Source organism: Microtus ochrogaster, chromosome 8 (assembly GCF_000317375.1).
Source record: "Microtus ochrogaster isolate Prairie Vole_2 chromosome 8, MicOch1.0, whole genome shotgun sequence".
NCBI classification, from domain to species: domain Eukaryota; kingdom Metazoa; phylum Chordata; class Mammalia; order Rodentia; family Cricetidae; genus Microtus; species Microtus ochrogaster.
In genome coordinates, this window is record NC_022015.1 from 34,543,692 (window position 1) to 34,561,768 (window position 18,077).

General features: G+C 54.0%; 1 protein-coding gene across 1 annotated transcript in view; it reads left to right on the forward strand.

The window, feature by feature from the left end:
- Positions 1–248: 248 nt before the first annotated feature.
- Muc5b (mucin 5B, oligomeric mucus/gel-forming) overlaps positions 249–18,077 on the forward strand; it is a 31,668-nt gene continuing 13,839 nt past the window's right edge. The window contains exons 1-31 of the mRNA XM_026781317.1: positions 249–318; positions 2,520–2,594; positions 2,967–3,035; positions 3,406–3,667; positions 3,825–3,936; positions 4,340–4,430; positions 4,654–4,760; positions 5,949–6,150; positions 6,593–6,718; positions 7,081–7,198; positions 7,286–7,424; positions 7,642–7,752; positions 8,046–8,115; positions 8,452–8,589; positions 8,979–9,143; positions 9,315–9,409; positions 10,198–10,324; positions 10,582–10,837; positions 11,143–11,198; positions 11,466–11,566; positions 11,794–11,945; positions 12,235–12,373; positions 12,473–12,586; positions 13,622–13,801; positions 14,184–14,423; positions 15,601–15,757; positions 16,067–16,195; positions 16,359–16,503; positions 16,630–16,673; positions 16,751–16,948; positions 17,381–18,073. Coding sequence (XP_026637118.1) covers positions 249–318; positions 2,520–2,594; positions 2,967–3,035; positions 3,406–3,667; positions 3,825–3,936; positions 4,340–4,430; positions 4,654–4,760; positions 5,949–6,150; positions 6,593–6,718; positions 7,081–7,198; positions 7,286–7,424; positions 7,642–7,752; positions 8,046–8,115; positions 8,452–8,589; positions 8,979–9,143; positions 9,315–9,409; positions 10,198–10,324; positions 10,582–10,837; positions 11,143–11,198; positions 11,466–11,566; positions 11,794–11,945; positions 12,235–12,373; positions 12,473–12,586; positions 13,622–13,801; positions 14,184–14,423; positions 15,601–15,757; positions 16,067–16,195; positions 16,359–16,503; positions 16,630–16,673; positions 16,751–16,948; positions 17,381–18,073 — 4,681 coding nt within the window. The remainder of the gene's footprint in view (positions 319–2,519; positions 2,595–2,966; positions 3,036–3,405; positions 3,668–3,824; positions 3,937–4,339; positions 4,431–4,653; positions 4,761–5,948; positions 6,151–6,592; positions 6,719–7,080; positions 7,199–7,285; positions 7,425–7,641; positions 7,753–8,045; positions 8,116–8,451; positions 8,590–8,978; positions 9,144–9,314; positions 9,410–10,197; positions 10,325–10,581; positions 10,838–11,142; positions 11,199–11,465; positions 11,567–11,793; positions 11,946–12,234; positions 12,374–12,472; positions 12,587–13,621; positions 13,802–14,183; positions 14,424–15,600; positions 15,758–16,066; positions 16,196–16,358; positions 16,504–16,629; positions 16,674–16,750; positions 16,949–17,380; positions 18,074–18,077) is intronic.

Below are 18,077 nucleotides of genomic sequence, written 5' to 3' on the forward strand. Positions count from 1 at the left end.
AAGCCGCAGGGGGTGGGGGCCCTCTGTCTGGTGGCACAAGGCTGCAAATCCTTCCTCCTGCACGGCCTCTTCCTGCCATAGCCCCTCCCCAAGAGCAAACACACGTGGCTGTGCAGGGAGTAGACGGTGCCTTACCTGGCCTAGGAACTGGGCACAGGGCCAAGGTCTTCTGCTACATAAGTCCAGGCCCCCAGGGAGCAAGTGCCTTGTCTCAGTCCCTCCTGCCTGCCCTCTGTGCTGTCCCTAGGATGGGCAGCAGGAGCTGGAACTGGGCTCTGGTCTGGGCCTCTGTGGCCTTGTTCACGGTATGGCCAGCAGGTAAGGTCAAAGCCCCTTGCCCTCTAAAAACCATCTCCCCAGAGAGATGACTTCCACCTGGGGATTTTCCCTCCTGAGACGACAGGCATCTCCCACTGTCCCCAACACCGTGGTCCCAGGTCTTGCTGTTCTCTGGGCTCTGGATCCTATGTCCCACCCTCTAGCTCCATCAGCAGCCTAAGGGCCTGGCTTTGATGGAGGTGTTTTGATGAAGTTAAGTGCTCTAAGCCTCAAGGTATGCACCCTCACGGGTGAAAACTCCATGGCAGTCTTGGCTTTGGAGATGAAACAGGACTGAGGTCTTTCCGAGTCAGAGAGGTCTGTATCAGAATTAGAAGGGACAGAGACTCTTAGTATGGACAGGCCCTGCTCTCCCACCAACTGCTGGGGTCACAAGTACCGAGGTGATCTTCACCAAGGCTGGGGTCTCCTTGGTGAAGTGGATTCTGCCTCCGGGTATTAGGACTAGAGCTGGATCAGATGGATCCAATACCCAGAGCTGTGGTCTGAATCCAGAACTGAGTCAGGTAGGCTGTGTGACCCTTATCAGCAAATCTGCTTTCCCTGTCAGTTTGCTCTTGAGAAAACCGCAGTATTAGCGCTGTCGGCAGTTTTGGAAAGATGGCTCCCACAGGACTCATCTGTAAGCAAGCAGAGCTAGCTTGAACCCCCAGGTGTCATGACCTCTCCAAGCTCTGCTCTCTAGACTAGGGAAGCTCAGCTCCAGGCTTCCTGTATCTGTGAAAAGGAGACAGACAGTAAGGGAGGCTGGGGTCCCCAAAGCCCATTCTTGGAGAGCCAGAGAGGCCATGGTTGTCTCTTGTGCTTCCAAGGCTGTCTGCTGTCTGGGAACTGCTCTTTTGGGCCTTCTCCCTCCCTCCACAATGTGGCTCTCCCTAAGCCAGGTCCTGTCCGGCAGAGTGCTGCGCCTACCTGGTGAAGTCAGCCTTCCTTCCCACTCGCTTTACTTGGGAAGGGCAACTTTAAGCCCTGGGTTGGGGGAGTGTGTTTCTGTGACAGCTGTGCCTGGGGTAAGGGCGAGAGGCTGGGCCCTCACATAAAGGGGATCTGGTGTTTGTCTGGATGGGAGGCGGTAACCCAGACCAAGATGTTATGGGGGGTGGCTGACAACTCTCTAGCTAAGTGGAGACGGGGAGATCTCAGCCTGAGGGAGACTGGCATAGAGCAGCAGTGCTTGGGGGTGGGGGTGGTATCCTCACCCGTGGGGCCCTCCAGCAGATGGCAGCGGAAAGGCTGGGCCAGGACCATTTGGGAGAGGCTGTGGATCCAGGATCAGTGATGGACAGAGGGAGAGGCCATGCCCTCTGGGGAATGCAGTCAAGCGGGGCCCTTGAGGAAGGATTAATGCACAGGACGGTCCCTGCGGTTTCCAAATGCAGCTGGACACGCTGGGAAAATCAAACAGGAAGCCGCGCTGCCCATGGCACAGGAGCGAGTGGCCATCTGGGTCAAGGCCTGGGGGACATGGTCTCCTGCAAAGTGCTGGCCTTAAGGAGCCATCAGGCTTTGGAGGCTTGAGTTGTGGAGGTTGAAGCTGTCTCTTGGACCTCTAGCAGTCAGGTTGTGGAGGTGGCCTTGCCCAGAGGCAATGGACCATCCAGGCAGCTGAGAGTGGACATCCTGCACCAAGACTGCACCCTCATGCCACCTGCCCCAACCCACAGCTCCAGACTGGGGGTGCCTCTGATCATAGGTTTCTTTCTGCTGTGTCCCTCTTGGGAACTTCTGACTGTATTCTCTCTAACAAAGCCATTTTTTCATCTTCCAAGGGACTCAAGTGATGGGGCTGACTGTCACCTCCCGACAGATGGTCACCGTTCCAATATTAATATGGTTTCCTAATTGACTTCTTCAAGCCACTGGGCACATCTGCCCCACTACTGGCAAGACCAAGTGTCACTCCATAGGTGCAGGTGGTGAGGGCCACTGCAGGGGAAGGACTGATTGGGCTGGAAGGGTCAGAATTCCCGAGGACACCTGGCTCTTTGGTGATGGTTAGTGACTGAAGGCTACTACAGCTGATGGGGTTGGAATCGCCAGGCCCAAGTCTGTTCAGGGTTTTGAAGATTACAGGAAGGTCTTGACCTGGGAGCAAAGCAAGTCCACAAGCCTCACACTAAGCCAGAGCAATGGCCACGGTCTGATGGCTTCTTCTTGACTTGTGTTCTCCTATCCTGCAGAGAGCCAGAGCCAGGTCGAAGAACTGAGCTCAGAACACCCAGAACTCACAGGAGATGGTCAGAAAGTGTACAGTGGTACGTGGCTCAGGCTCTGGGTTGGGGAGTCATATTCTGGTGGCAGGAGCAGCAGGGAGTGGGGTGGGGCTCAGGTGGGACAGGCAGATGGTCTCCCCACACCAGTTAACACAGTGAGACTCTTGACTAGTCCATTCTGTCCGAAGGCCGTGCTGGGCACACACAGACAGGAGCACCCAGGAGAGGAAGGGCTCCTGGGTAGACAGGAGAAGGTTTCAGGAGGAGGGTCGGGGGATGACCATGGAGAAACTGGATGGCTACCCGTTAGTCCTAGGCTTCCTGATTCCCTTGAGGTGGGCATTGAAGAGAGTGGGTGGCCAGGGAGGAGATCCCCAGCCACAGCCCCAGTGTGACCCAGCCTTCCTACTGCAGCTCCCACATCCTCGTCCACCTGGCACGTCACCTTCATCCCGCCCATGACTGTCTTCCCGACCATGAGCCGTAAGTGGGCAGCACCTACTGCTGTCAGGCCAAGGAGAGTGTGGGGGAGGCGGGGCTTGCCAGTCTGGTTGAAGCTGACATAGGCTGAGGCCTCTGAACAGCTATGAAAAGGGTCTGGAACTTGCCCTGGGAACATCCATTGACTGAGTGTCTGGATTGTAGCAAATGAAATGGATGAGGGGTGGGTCTGGGTCATTAGGTTTTATCCAAGCAACTGAGGGGGTGGAATAGCAGAGAACTGGCCCATGAAGCTCTTGGTAGTTGGGTTCTCTGCTCCAAAGATACTGCCATGGCCCCAGGAGGTTGCACCTTAGGTAGCTGGGTATGGAGTGCTGGCTCTCAGTGGTGACTCCATCTGGTTTCCCTGTAGCCGCAAACCTGGCGCACAACGGGAGGGTGTGCAGCACATGGGGTGACTTCCACTACAAGACCTTCGACGGTGACATGTTCCACTTCCCCGGCCTCTGTAACTATGTCTTCTCTTCACACTGTGGGGCCACCTATGAGGACTTCAACATCCAACTGCGTCGTGGTCTTGAGGGCTCCAGGCCTGTGGTCACTCATGTGGTCCTCAGGGCCCAGGGGCTGGTGATTGAGCTGGCCAATGGCTCTGTCCTGGTGGACGGACAGCAGTGAGTTGGGTCTTGGGAAAAAGCATGTTCAAGCCAGGCCTTTAGACCCTGCTCTGTCCCTACTCGGTCCTCTGGGGGAGGGGTCAGGAGCAGAGCAAGTGGGGAGGACAGCCCCTGCTCATACCCCGCTGAAGGAAGACCAGAACTTTCTGCCTAGGGTGGAGCTGCCCTACAGCCGTGCAGGTCTTCTGATGGAGAAGACCGGTGGGTATGTGAAGCTCAGCATCCGGCTAGTCCTCACCTTCCTATGGAATGAAGACAGTGCTCTGGTAAGGACACTCACCCACAGTTCCCTACAGCCCCCCATAACCCTACATAAGCCTTACACAGGCCCTTACAGCCTCACATAATCCCCTCTCAGTTCCATAGATCCCGAGAATCCCCTGTCTCCCACAGCCCCCCTATTCTCCCCTATAACCCCTCACAGTTACCATAGGCCCCACAAGCTCCCCATAGATTTCACTCCTGGCTTCCTGCACAGCTGATACAGCCTCCCCCATATCCTCACAGCTTACCTGCAGCTTCTCTAGGGACCTATGATAGGGACCCTACAGACTATGGGGGGAATATCTTCTATGGTCCCCTGGGCAAGTGGGGTGGGAAGCTACCAGGTAGGCCTTGGAGCCAAAGCAGAAGCCCTGAGGCTGGAGTTGCTCTGTCTCCCCTTCTCAGCTGGAGCTGGACTCTAAATATACTAACCAGACGTGTGGGCTTTGCGGTGACTTCAATGGGCTCCCAGGTGTCAACGAGTTCTACGCCCACAGTGAGTGTCATTGAGTCTTCAGGCTAGGTGGTCCCAAGGGACAGAGAATCAAGGAAGTCCAGGAGGGACACGGGACGGGGGTGTTGCCGAGACATTGAGGAGGGAATTGTGTGTGTGTGTGTGTGTGTGTGTGTGTGTGTGTGTGTGTGTGTGTGATCCAGATAGTCTTCTGATAGGCACCTTAGGAAGTCTATCTCCTGACTGTGAGTTTTCCCTCCTGCAGACACCAGGCTGACCCCTGTACAGTTTGGAAACCTGCAGAAGCTGGATGGTCCTACTGAGCAGTGCCAGGACACCCTGCCCTCAGCGGTCAGCAATTGCACAGATAGGGTGAGCACCTTGATCAGACGGCAGCTCCCGAGGCTGGGGACAGTGCGAGGCCTCTAGGGTGAGCACCTTGATCAGACCACAGCTCCCGAGGCTGGGGACAGTGCGAGGCCTGTAGGGTGAGCACCTTGATCAGACCGCAGCTCCCGAGGCTGGGGACAGTGTGAGGCCTGCATCAACTGATAGAATACCAGAGGACTTCCTGGCCAAAGGCTGAGGAACATCTTCGGGTGACAAGACAGTGAGAGTTTTCCTGCTCCTGAGCAGGCAGAGAATGGCCTCTGAGCCCTCAGAGATTGCTGCTGGGGCCTGAAGCAGGCAGGCCAAGTTGGCTTTCTCCAGTGGGACCAAATGGCTCACATTTTTGATGGAATTCACAACCCACTCACCAGGGCACACAAGTTCTCTGTGTGTAGGTGATGTGTTTGGAGGAGATGTGTACCCACCATCACACAGAGGGCCAAGGTGAACACTCAAGGAGCTCCTCCTATGAGCAGGGAGGACTCATCCTTAGGATCTGACCCCAGAAACCCTGAAACTAGTAGAATGCCTGATTCCTACCTAAACTGAGAAGTGAACGAGAATGTTGTCAAATCCTGGCCTGTCAGGGGTACTGGGGTAGTAAGCAGTTGAGTAGCAGCACCAAGTGCATGAGGGCCACTTGAGAGTTGGTGTTATCTTTATTTCCCTGTCTTCTGAGTCACAACATAGGAGTGCATTCTGCATTCTCCTGGGTGCACAAGTCACAAGTCAGCATGTCTTGGAGCCTTGAAATAGGAGGTGGGAGGAACAGAGAGCCCTGGGTCACTCCCTCAGAGCCAAGTAGAGCTCTATACCCAGGCACAGCACAGTATTTGGATAGCATAATGTATAAGGAAGGTGGATGGATAATAGATGGATGGATGGATGGATGGATGGATGGATGGATGGATGGATAAAGTAGGTGATTGATGGATGGGTAGATGAGCGATTAATTAATGATAGATGGATGGTAGATGGATGATGGGCAGATAATGAATGGATGGATAGATGATGGATGGACAGACAGACAAACGGATGTATAGGTGGAAGGAACCTCCAGGTGAAGAAGGGGCTTCCTGTATGGCCTAGGAAGGGCAAGGTTCCTATTACAAGTGCCACAGCAATCCTGCTTGAGGGTCAGAAGATGCTTAGCCTCTCTGTACTCCCCAGGAGGACATCTGCCGCCGCATCCTGCTTGGCCCTGCCTTTGCCGAGTGCATTGCCCTGGTAGATGTCAACATGTACTTGGATGCCTGTGTCCAGGATCTGTGCCGCTGCCCCACATGCCCATGCGCCACTTTTGCTGAATATTCCCGCCAGTGTGCCCATGCAGGAGGCCATCCGCAGAACTGGAGGAGTCCTGATCTCTGCAGTGAGTATCCTCACTAGAGTATAGCCCAGTCTTGAGCTTAGACCCTGGCAAGCAAGTCAAGATAAGAGAATCACTGAAGGGCCACAGAGAGGGTGAATGTCAGGGAAAGAGGAGGTAGTGGGGAGGCTGAGGGGAAGATGCTGTACCTGAGGGTTCTGATGTTGGTCTCAGAGTGGGGACTCAGTTGTGTCCCTGAGCACAGCAACAAGATATGGCTCCAGAACCTTGGGGCAGGATCTCTTGGAGAGCAGTGGCCTCAGGTGGCCATAGGTAGAGAAGAAGTATGAGAAGTGTTGGGTCCCTGCTCTCTAGCCTGCTGCTTTACTTAGCAGATGGCGCTCTGGGACCTCAGTGGACATGGGAGCAGGGAGTGGGCATTGCTCCCACTGGCTGAAGCAGTCAGGACCCACTTCTCCTAGGTCAAGAGCTATCTCTGTTACAGACTGGACATGCCCCTTCAACATGGAACACCAGGAGTGCAGCTCGCCCTGTGTGGATACCTGCTCCAACCCCCAACGCTCTCAACTCTGCGAGGATCACTGCATGGATGGCTGCTTCTGTCCCCCAGGCAGGCCCTGTGCCCCTCCATGGCTACCTTTAGGGTCATGGTCTCCACCTCAGCTGCTCCTCTCCACTCCTAATGGCAATAGGCCTGGCTAGGGGTTGCATTCCAAGGTTACAGGCAGGATGGACACTGATTATTAACAAGGACGAGATCTGATGAGCTATGCACAGAAAACAGGTGTTTTTAGTCCTTGAGGTCAGGTGGGGAAACTAAGGCCCAGAGGAGCTTATACCAAATAGTTCAGGCTGGGGCAGCATTCTAGATGAGGGGCCCTTCCCGCTGCCTAGGACTAGGATTGTCTTGGAGGCAAGCTGCCTCATGTTACCTGTACCGGGAGCATCTGTAACCACTGTCCCTTCCTCCAGGCACTGTGCTGGATGACATCAGACACTTGGGCTGCCTGCCCCTGGAGCAGTGCCATTGCACCCGTGGTGGGCACACGTATGCCCCTGGAGAGTCCTTCAACACCAGTTGCAGCTCCTGGTAAGCTTGACCACCTTTGTGGAGGTGTGCAGGGGGAGGCTTGCCTCTTACCACTGTAAACCCTTCTGCTAATGGACTCCCCCACAGCACCTGCTCTGGGGGGTTGTGGCAGTGCCAGGACCTGCCGTGCCCCGGCACCTGCTCTGTGCAAGGTGGGTCCCATGTCTTCACCTATGACGAGAAACTCTACAATGTGCACGGGGACTGCAGCTACGTCCTGTCCAAGGTATGGCCGCCATCCTGGTCCACAGGGTCCTGTGAGGGTCCACAGCAGGGGCAAAGGTCATGGAAAACTTCTTTGCGGACTGGGAAGTCCCAGGCCCATGACAAGCTCCCTATGGTGAACCAGGGACCTGAGGATACCCCCAGAACCCCTCCAGGTCTTGAGAGGTTATGCATAAGAGAACTCCACATCCAACTCCACACCTTGGGTTTCTTGACAGAAATGTGCAGATAGCGGCTTCACTGTGCTAGTCGATCTGCGAAAGTGTGGACTGACAGACACTGAGAACTGCCTCAAAGCGGTTACACTCAACCTCAATAGTGGGGACATGGTGAGCACTGGGACTCTGATGACCGCCACATTATGGGCTGCAAGTGACAGATTAGGGAGTGTGGAGCATGTGGAGTAGTGACCGGCCAGAGTAAAGAGAGGTCGCTACTCCCTCTCTAATTCCTCAGGTAGGAGTGGTCACCACCCTTGTGGAGAGAACCTACTGCTAGGGTGGGCCTGAGCTTCCATCCTGGCTCTGTCACTGGGTTAGGGAGGGAAATTCTGTCAGAATTCTTCCTATAAGTGGCTGTATGGGCCCTGTGGGTACTGACTGTGTGCACCACATGCGACCAGGTCATCCGGATCCAGGCCAACGGTGCTGTGTTCCTGAACTCCATCTTTACTCAGCTTCCCATGTCAGCAGGTGTGTGGCTCCCTGGGACAGCAGAGCCAAGGCTGGCACCTTCAGTGGGCAAACATTTCAGCCCTGAGTAGAGTCTAGCTCCTGGGGAGCTCTTCGTGGCCTCAGGCAGCTCTAGTGTTTCCCCTGGGATGACAAGTTGCTACCCAAGGTTCAATGTGAATCCTACGTCAGGCAGTGCCAACCATGCTCTCTCAGGGGCAGCTGGCAGCCATTTATAACCCACGCACATTTGGGAGCTTTGGGCATGGGATTTTTTTGGTGCCCCCTCCCGTATCAGCAGCACTGCGGTGTTTGGTGGGCCAACTCCCAGCGTGTCTAACCCTTCTCACCTTACAGCCAATGTCACCATCTTCAGTCCATCATCCTTCTTCATTGTGGTGCAGACTGGCATGGGACTGCAGCTGCAGGTGCAGCTGGTGCCCGTCATGCAGGTGTTTGTCAGGCTGGACCCCTCCTACCATGGCCAGATGTGTGGTGAGGCACCAGTGGGTTTGAAGGTGGGACCGTGGCGGGGAGACTGGTGGGGGTCAGGTCCACCCTAACTCTAGGCTGCGAAGTAGGATCCCCTGTGGAAAGGGATTGGGAAGCACAGCACTGGCTCCAGAGCTCAGTGGAGAACCCTGCACCACCCAGCACACTTGACATCTGCCCAGTAACCCATGGAGTGACCTGGGAGGACAGATCCGCTGTGCTCCCCTGATGGGGCTAGCCCTGTTAGGGGCTCATCTGTAAGCAGTTGTAGAATGAAGCACTAGGGAGAGTCTTTCTTCCCAGTCCTCCTTTGATCATGCTTAGAGGGGTGACAGCCCTGGGGAAAGTGGCCAGGTTGAACAACCTGCTGACCTCCTGATTCCGGTCACTAGGCCTGTGTGGTAACTTCAACCAGAACCAGGCTGATGACTTCACAGCCCTCAGTGGGGTAGTGGAGGGCACAGGAGCCGCCTTCTCCAACACCTGGAAGACTCAAGCCTCCTGCCCCAATTCCAAGAACACCTTTGAGGACCCTTGTTCGTACAGCGTGGAGACAGGTAAGCACCCTCTCTAGTCTTTGGCCATTCCAACAGCCCTTCCTGACCTCTGTGGCCACATAAACTCCTGGGGGAAGGGCTCAGAGAATACCCACATAGGAGGAAAGGCATGAGGCATTAGGGTTGAAGAGGAAGCAGGTGAGGGGCAGCCAACATTTCTCCCTTCCCTAGAGAACTATGCCCAGAAGTGGTGTTCCATGCTCACTGAAAGCTCAGGAGTCTTCTCGGCCTGCCATGCCACCGTCAGCCCGGTGCCCTTCTACTCGGTGAGACCATGGTCTGCTGGACCTGGGTGGGGCAGGTATAGGAGCCCTTGGAGGCTGGACTCCCAGGTCCACCCACCACTACCCATGCTGGTGTTTACTTCTCAGTTAAAGGGCTCACCAACGGAGAAGCTGAAAAAGAGGATTCTGGGAGTTCAGAAAGGTCCTTAGTGGTCCTAGTGTGTGCCCAACCTCCCTCTTGTAAGGACAGCAGGTGCTGGAACCAAGCTACCTCATGGCCTTGTCCCCCTAGGCTCCCCCTTAAAGGCTTCTTTCTATGTTGACCGTATTCAGAAGTGATAGAGCACTGCAGAGCACCTTTTGGGGGACATGCTTTAAACAGCACTCCAAAGTCCTAAACTTTAGTACATCATTCCATCCCCGAGGGTGCATCTCTGGGTAACCTACTTCCATGACGCCTCACTGAACACACCCTGCTGAGCCCAACTCATCCAAGCCCCCTATGTGCAGCTGGGTTAGAACAACGCCCTTGTCTTGTGGAGATTCTTCCTCAGGGCCCCTGCCTTAGGCTTCAGGCCTTCCTGAATCCAGGTCTGTTCTCCATTTTGGCTGCCATTTTACCCTGTGGCTTCTGACACTGTCCCTAACACGAATCCCAGGCCACATCTTGAAGACCCCGCTCGTCAAAGATTCTGACGGGATGGCTCCCTCTGGGAAGCCTCAGGTCCAGGCCTTGAGCAGGGTTTGACGGATGCTGATGGGAAAGTTCAATGAGCAATAAGGAACCTAGGAGACAGAGGTACCTGACTTCCTGACGTCTTATCTCCCAGAACTGCATGTTTGACACGTGCAACTGTGAAAACAGTGAGGACTGCATGTGTGCCGCCCTGTCCTCCTATGTGCATGCCTGTGCCGCCAAAGGCGTGCTGCTCAGTGGCTGGAGAGACAATGTCTGCTGTGAGTGTTCTGTGGGCCACCAAGGCTCCTTGGCACAGGTTAGGCCTCCCCACGGTAGCCATCTGGATCCTGTCACTCTGGCATAGGGGCACTTGGGACCCTGGACAGCAGTAGCTATCATCTTCTGTCCCATGTCTGCAAGAACCTTTCATCCTATGGTGTCAACGATGGTGTCACTAGTCTACGGCAGGGAAGAACAAGGGCCGTGCCAGTTCACACAGCCATTGATCTCTCTGTACCGTTTCTTCTTCCTATAGTCAAGTACATGAACAACTGTCCCAAAACCAAGAGCTACTCCTATGCAGTGAGCACTTGCGAGCCTACCTGCCGCTCTCTGAGTGAAGCTGACGTCACCTGTGGTGTCTCCTTTGTGCCCGTGGATGGCTGCACCTGCCCTGAAGGCACCTTCCTGAATGACAAGGGTCACTGTGTGCGTGATGAGGAGTGTCCCTGCTTCTTCCATGGAACTGTGGTGGCCGCCAGAGAGTTCATTATGGACAATGGGGTGGTGTGGTAAGAAAGACCGTCCTTACCCATCCCCTTTGTTCACAGATCTGGTGTTAGGGGCCGGGGGTGGCTAGTGGTCCTTCTATACCCAGAAGTTTGTGTGGCCTTCTAGTATTAGCATAGGCTGGTGACTAAACCTTTAGTGTATGGGAACATGGGGTCCAGGGTCTTCCCAAGGACCCCTAACAGCAGGCATCCTCTTGGTGTTGGGAGGAGGCAAGGAGGCCCAGACCTTGGTGGGGTATGGAGAGTACTGGGGTAGAATGTGAGAGGTACTGGGCCTGGAGCAGGGGTCCTACTGTCTCTTGTAGTTCATGTGAAAAGGGGAAGCTGACCTGTCTTGGAGCCCTGATGCAGAAGAACACAGGTATCATTCCACCCTGACCAGCCTGTACCTCACCATGGTTGCTGTGCCCAGATGCTCTAGGGGAAGAGGGCTTGTGGGCTCTGTGGCAGTGTGGCTGTAGGGCTCTTGGGGATGTGGGATATACCCTCTGGGGCAGATCCATACAGACTGGGTGCTTGGTACAGAGCACCCAAACTTTCTACAGTCCAAGCAGCAAGACAGGGTCAGGAGACCATAGAGACCAGGAATGTCCTGTTCCAGGCCTCTCTACATGCTTGTCCTCCCCAGAGTGCCAGGCACCTATGGTATATCTGGACTGTAACAATGCCTCAGTTGGTGACCAAGGATCTGAATGCCTCAGAAGCTGCCAAACACTGGATGTGGAATGTGTGAGTCCTCTTGGTGCAACACCAACCTTCATCCACCATTCTAAGCTACAGGAAGAGTGTGTGTGTGTGGGGGGGGGATATCACTGGAAGGCCAGTGGCTTTGGGTCTTGGCCTCTTCTTGGGCATTCAAAGGACAGGGTCTCCTTGCTTGCTGTCCTGGGCACCTGAATAGGGCTGAGGGGACAGGATGTTGTTTCAGTCCCTGACCAGGCTACCTGTGTCCACAGTTCAGCACACACTGCGTCTCTGGCTGTGTGTGTCCCTCAGGGCTAGTAGCAGACGGGAATGGGGGCTGCATTGCTGAGGAGGACTGCCCCTGCGTACACAATGAGGCCACCTATAGACCTGGGGAGAGCATCCGGGTAGACTGCAATAACTGGTAGGTTCTGGGTCCCTCAGAGGGTATCTGCGGTGACACTGGTCTGAAACAGCCTTGGCATTTCAGGGGCCTCAGCATGTGTCTTGGGAGCCAAGGTACTCAGAGGACCCCATTCTGGGAAGGAAGGGCTATTTTTCTAGCGGGGGTGACTGGATTACACACCACACAAGACCAAAGCTTGATATAGTCTGAGCTTGATTCCCCAAGTGAAGTGGCACGCTGGCACAGGACTGGGACAGCCAATCTCAGGGGACAATACCCTTGTCAGCAATGACCTCTCCTTTCACAGTACCTGCAGGAACCGCCGGTGGGAGTGCACCAACCAACCTTGTATGGGTGCATGTGTGGGCTATGGGGATGGCCATTTTGTTACCTTTGATGGTGAACGCTACATCTTTGAAGGCAGCTGCGAGTATACCTTGGCTCAGGTGTGTGGTCCCTGGCCCCTGCCAATGAGTCACCATTCTCTATCCTTCCCACCAGTTATTTTTGAGCTGTGACCAGAGCCTCATCTTTTTCCTTCTCAGGACTACTGCAGAGGCAACACCAGTACTGATGGGACCTTTCGTATTATCACTGAGAATGTCCCTTGTGGGACCACAGGAACCACATGTTCCAAGACCATCAAGATCTTTGTGGAGGTGAGAGTATACTTAAAGCCACCGGGGACTGTGTCCCTCCTTCTGCAGTGTTACCTCTGGTTCTCCAGCCATCAGCTATTCTCAAGGACAGGATAGCAAGTGACCCAAACCCAGGACTTATAATAGCAAACTACCGTCTTCCAACCTGGAGCTGGAATTAGATTAAGGCGAGCAGGATTGCGTTCCCTGTAGATCAGGAGGTTCCAGCAGGCCTTGGTTTGGGGCATCACTCCAGGCTACCTCTGTCTACTCGTGACCTTCTGCTCTGTGTCTATGTCTCTGGTCATTGTTAGGACAGTCACTGGGCTTAGGGGACACCCAGGTAATTTCAGAAAACCCATCTCAAGATCCTCCAAAGGCTCTTTTTCTAGGAAAGTGTTATTTTAAAGTCTTCGGAATAATGTGTATATTTGGGAGGGATATTATACTCAGTACCCCACTTCTGGCAAAAGGAAGTCAGAATTCAGAGTAGAAAGCAGAGCTGCTGGCTTGCGGTGTGTCTTTCTGTTGCCGCAATAAAACACCATGACCAAAAGCAAGTTGGGAAGGAAAGGGTTTATTAGCCTTACACTTCCAGATCATAGTCCGTCATTGGAGGAAGTCAGGACAAGAACTCAAGCAGGGCAGGAACCTGGAGGCAGAACCTGATACAGAGGCCATGGAGGATGCTGCTTACTGGCTTGCTTCCCCTGGCTTGCTCAGCCTGCTTTTTATAGAATCCAGGACCACCAGCCCAGGGATGGCACCATCCACCATTGACTGGGCCCTCCCTCACTGATCTCTAATTGAGGAAATGCCTTACAGCTGGGTCTCAATGAAGCATTTCCTCAGTTGGCTCTTCCCCTCTGAGGTGGGTGGGGGATGGTATAAGGCAGCGTTGCACATGTGAGCCTTTGGAGATCTGTAGGTGTGCGGCCTGAGTTTCCCTACTCCTCTAGTGAGTCTTCATCTGTTGAGGCATCCTCCAAGGGCAGCAGGCAAGCTCCTGGTCTCCCAGTTCCCTGACACTGTTGCCTTATATTTCTCCATCTACAGAGCTACGAGCTGATTCTTCATGAGGGGAACTTCAAGGTGGTAGAGAGAGGGCCAAGTGGGGACCCTCCATACAAGATCAGATACATGGGCATTTTTCTGGTCATTGAGATCCGCAGTGGGATAGTCGTGTCCTGGGACAGGAAGACCAGTGTGTTTGTCCGACTGCAGCAGCATTACAAGGCAAGTGTGGCCACCATGCACCCTGCTTCTAGACCCAGCTAAGATAGGTCTAGGGCTGGTAGCTGACATTGAAAAGTCCTCACTACCAAGACCACACACAACACCAGGTTCCAAGAAGGACAAGTTGAAATTGCAATTCCAGTGGGTGTACTGGAATCATGACTGATAAGCCAGCCCACACAGGTCTGTACAGACACAGAATCTTCTAAAGAGAATAAGTTCAGTTCACCCACCTGCCCCAGGACCCACTTCCCACATCCATTTGCAAGTTCACAGGGCACAATCCAGGGAAAATGGGTTTTCCCTGTGTTCTACTCCCAAGCCAGGCTCTGTGCCAGCTCCCCTAACCTGCTCAGAATTCTCTCTGCTTGTGTGTCTGCAGGGCAGGGTCTGTGGCTTGTGTGGGAACTTTGACGACAATGCCATCAATGACTTCACCACACGCAGCCAGTCTGTGGTGAGTGATGTTCTGGAGTTTGGAAACAGCTGGAAGTTCTCCCCATCCTGCCCAGATGCCCCAGTTCCCAAGGACCCCTGCACTGCCAACCCTTACCGCAAGTCCTGGGCCCAGAAAAAGTGCAGCATCATCAACAGCGCGACCTTTGCAGCCTGCCACTCCCAGGTAGGACCTGGCCTTGGTTCCTAGGGCTTGCAGTTGCCTGCTTCTTCTTGGGAGGAATTGAGTCTCACTGGACTGCCAGCTGGCACAGTGTGAGTGGTGGGCCCTCTGCTCCACAGAATTAGACAACTCTCCCATGCTGGGGCAGGCTAACCACATGTCCCACAGCTGTGCCAGTCTGGAATTCCGTTAAGTAATGCCAGCTGAAAGAGTCACCATCACTATTTCCTTGGGGCATGTTCAGGTGGGTTCCAGGTACCAGCTAACTCAAATGAATAAGAGACAAAATCTGCTGTCTCCTAGTGATCCTCCATTGGAGTGAGGTGGCAGGGTGGTCATGGAGAGGCTTACACCAAAAAGCCAAGTAGAAATCCACTAGGAGTCATGGGAACAGCAGTTCAGGGGACAAGTCAGCTATAGGAAGGCATGCTATAGGAAGCTATAGGATGGGGCCAGTGCACTCAGTAGAAGGACAGAAGTAGGTATGAAGCCTGTGGACTGGGTGACGGGACCCAGAGTACTAGAGAGGGTGTAGAGGTGGGCAGGTGCAAGTGTGAAGTGGGGCAGATGTGTAGGCACGCAGTGTATGGGTGAGTGTGCAGGTAGATATCTGTGCAGCTGGAGGTAGGCAGGTATACAGTGATATGGAGGTGAGGAGCTGTGCAAGTGGATGGGTGCACATATGGACAGGAGGGGAAGTGTACAGGTCAATAAACAGGCAGATATGCAAGTAGTTAGGTAGGCAGGTACACATGCAGACAAATGTGAAGGTTCACAGGTAGGCAGGTACACTGGTGTACAATCAGGTACGTGCACAGGTGGGCAGGTACATGGTTTTCCAGCTGTGCAAGTACACAGATGGCCAAATAGATAGGTATACATGTGAACAGGTATGCACGTATATATTCAGGCAGGTGAACGGCTGCACACATGTATGGGCACATGAGTGGCAGGTTATGGGTATGTGGGTGTACAAGTGTGTGGGTACACAGTGAGTTGGAAAGGTGGTGTTGGACAGTTCCCACTTGGGACAATCTGATAGCAGCCACAGTACCAAATCAACATTCCCATAGTGTGGGGGATGGATTACAACTAGCTCCATATCCTCCCCCACGTTCATCTGTCCCCTGGGCAGACATCACTGTCCTCCCTGAGTGGCACCTTGGCTCCTCCATTCTAGGTTGACTCTACCAAGTACTACGAAGCTTGTGTGCATGATGTGTGTGCCTGTGACTCAGGGGGTGACTGCGAGTGTTTCTGCACTGCTGTGGCTGCCTATGCCCAGGCCTGCCGTGATGTGGGCGTGTGCTTGTCCTGGAGGACACCAGACATCTGCCGTGAGTAGGGCACTGTCCGTGGTACTGAAGGGTGGGTCTGTGAGCGAGGTGGGCAACAGCCTCTGTACTTCCCTCCTGGCTTAGATGCTGGCCACTATGATGTGGGTATGTGTGCATGTATGTATTTGTACATGTGTGCACAGATCTATATACACACGTGGTTCTTTGACACATGATACGAAGCAGCTGAGGTTGGGGGCCCCAGGATCTGAGTTAGGGAATGGACCCAAGGAGGCCATCTGCCTTGCCCAAGGCCTGTATGTCTGGGTATAGTCATGAGGTCTAGTAGACTCTGCCTTCTGTCCTCAGCTCTTTTCTGTGACTACTACAACCCTCATGGGGAGTGTGAGTGGCATTACCAGCCCTGTGGAGCCCCCTGTCTGAAGACCTGTCGAAACCCTGCTGGACGCTGCCTTGTTGACCTGCCAGGCCTGGAAGGTAAGGGCGGAATGTGCTGGTAGAGGCCTTTAGACCCATAATCCCATGCATGGTACTAGGGTAGACCCAGTGTACTAGGGGTTCTCTGCCACTGATTGGGAACTGGGCAGTTGGATACATGCCCAAGAGGACAGAAAGTCAATGCTATCCCTGCCCACTCTAGGCTGCTACCCACAATGCCCACCCAGTCAGCCTTTCTTCAATGAGGACCAGATGAAGTGTGTGGCCCAGTGTGGATGCTATGATGATGATGGAAACTACCACGATATTGGCACACAGGTCCCTACAGCAGAGAACTGCCAGAGTTGGTGAGAGGGGAGCCAGGGAGGGAAGAGGACAGGGACCCAGAGTGTTGGAAAAGGGCAGGGGAGGGCTAAAGCATGCATCAGCTAGGGGATGCTCATGGGTCCTCAGAGCCCCTATCTTCCCCTCAGTCTCTGCACCCCTGATGGCCTCAAGTGTGTTCACAACCTTACAGGTAAGCAAAGCCTGTGGGTTTGGGGTTGGAAGAAGACTAAAGGCTGAGAAAGCTGAGCCAATACATCTAACCCCCAGCCTGCATATGCACCTATGAGGGCCATACCTACCACTACGATGATGTTGTCTACAACACCACGGATGGCCTTGGTGCATGCTTAGTGGCCATCTGCAAAGACAATGGGACAATCATACGCACAACAGAAGAGTGCCCTGCAGTCTTGTCTACCACACCGTTCACATTCACCAATACTTTGGCACCCCATACCACAACAGGTGAGACCATACCAGGTTCACTGGAAGCTCCTGAACAATAAACTATTATGTTAACCCAGAGAGAGGCTTGGCCACATTGGCACAAGGGAAGATGACAAGTGGCCAATGCAGGGAACTCCAGTTACAAAGATATCTTGGGTCCTGATCCATTGTTCAGTTGCCCAGGCTCTGCCTGATGTCCATGGTCCTCACCCCTCTATGATTTCCCAGGAAGCCTTGGCACAACTGCTGGAGTTGCCATCAGGGAAACAGAAATCCCCAGGCTCCATTTGCCCTTGGTGTAGCCCACCGTAGTTAGTGAGCTCTCTCAAGACTGTTAGCTGGGTCCTGGACCAAGCCAGCATTAGGCCTAACATATGCTAAGGTCAAGTCGTCTGTCCCCTTGCCCTGAGATGAGAGGGGCTGAGAAGGGCTTCTATCACTTTCACGCAGGCTCAGCTCCCACTGCATCCACTGTGTCCACGGTGTGTGTCCGCGAGGTCTGCCGCTGGTCCATTTGGTATGATGAAAGCCATCCAGAGCCTGGCATGACAGGTGGGGACTTTGAAACATTTGAGAACCTGAGGCAGAAAGGGTACCAGGTGTGTCAAAGCCCTGCTGCCATTGAGTGCCGTGCTGAGAAGTTCCCCAGCATGGACTTACAGAAGCTGGGACAGAAGGTGAACTGTGACCCATCCTGGGGGCTGAAATGTCTTAACAGTGAGCAGAGTCCGCCACTCTGCTACAATTACGAGCTGAGGGTTCTGTGCTGTGATTACGTGCCCTGTAGTTCCACCCTGACGTCAGGCGCAAGCACCACTCACTCCCGACCAGAGATCAGCAGAGAGTCCTCTTGGCCCACTCACAGTACTCAGAGGCCCACTCAGAGTACTCAGACAGCATCCTCAGTGTCCAAGTCCACACCCTTGTGGACCACAGAAGGGAAAGAGACATCTCTGGATACAATTCACAGCTCAAGACAAACAGTGACGTTCACCTCAAAAAGAAAGGCCACTTCACATCTTATTGGGTCCACAAACTCAGCCAGCAGCCTTGTCACATCCAGCGCAACATCAGTATTCAACTCACAGACAGGGTCCACTTCAAGAGCCAGCACGGTCACACAGATAATCAGCAGCCCTGTGACCTC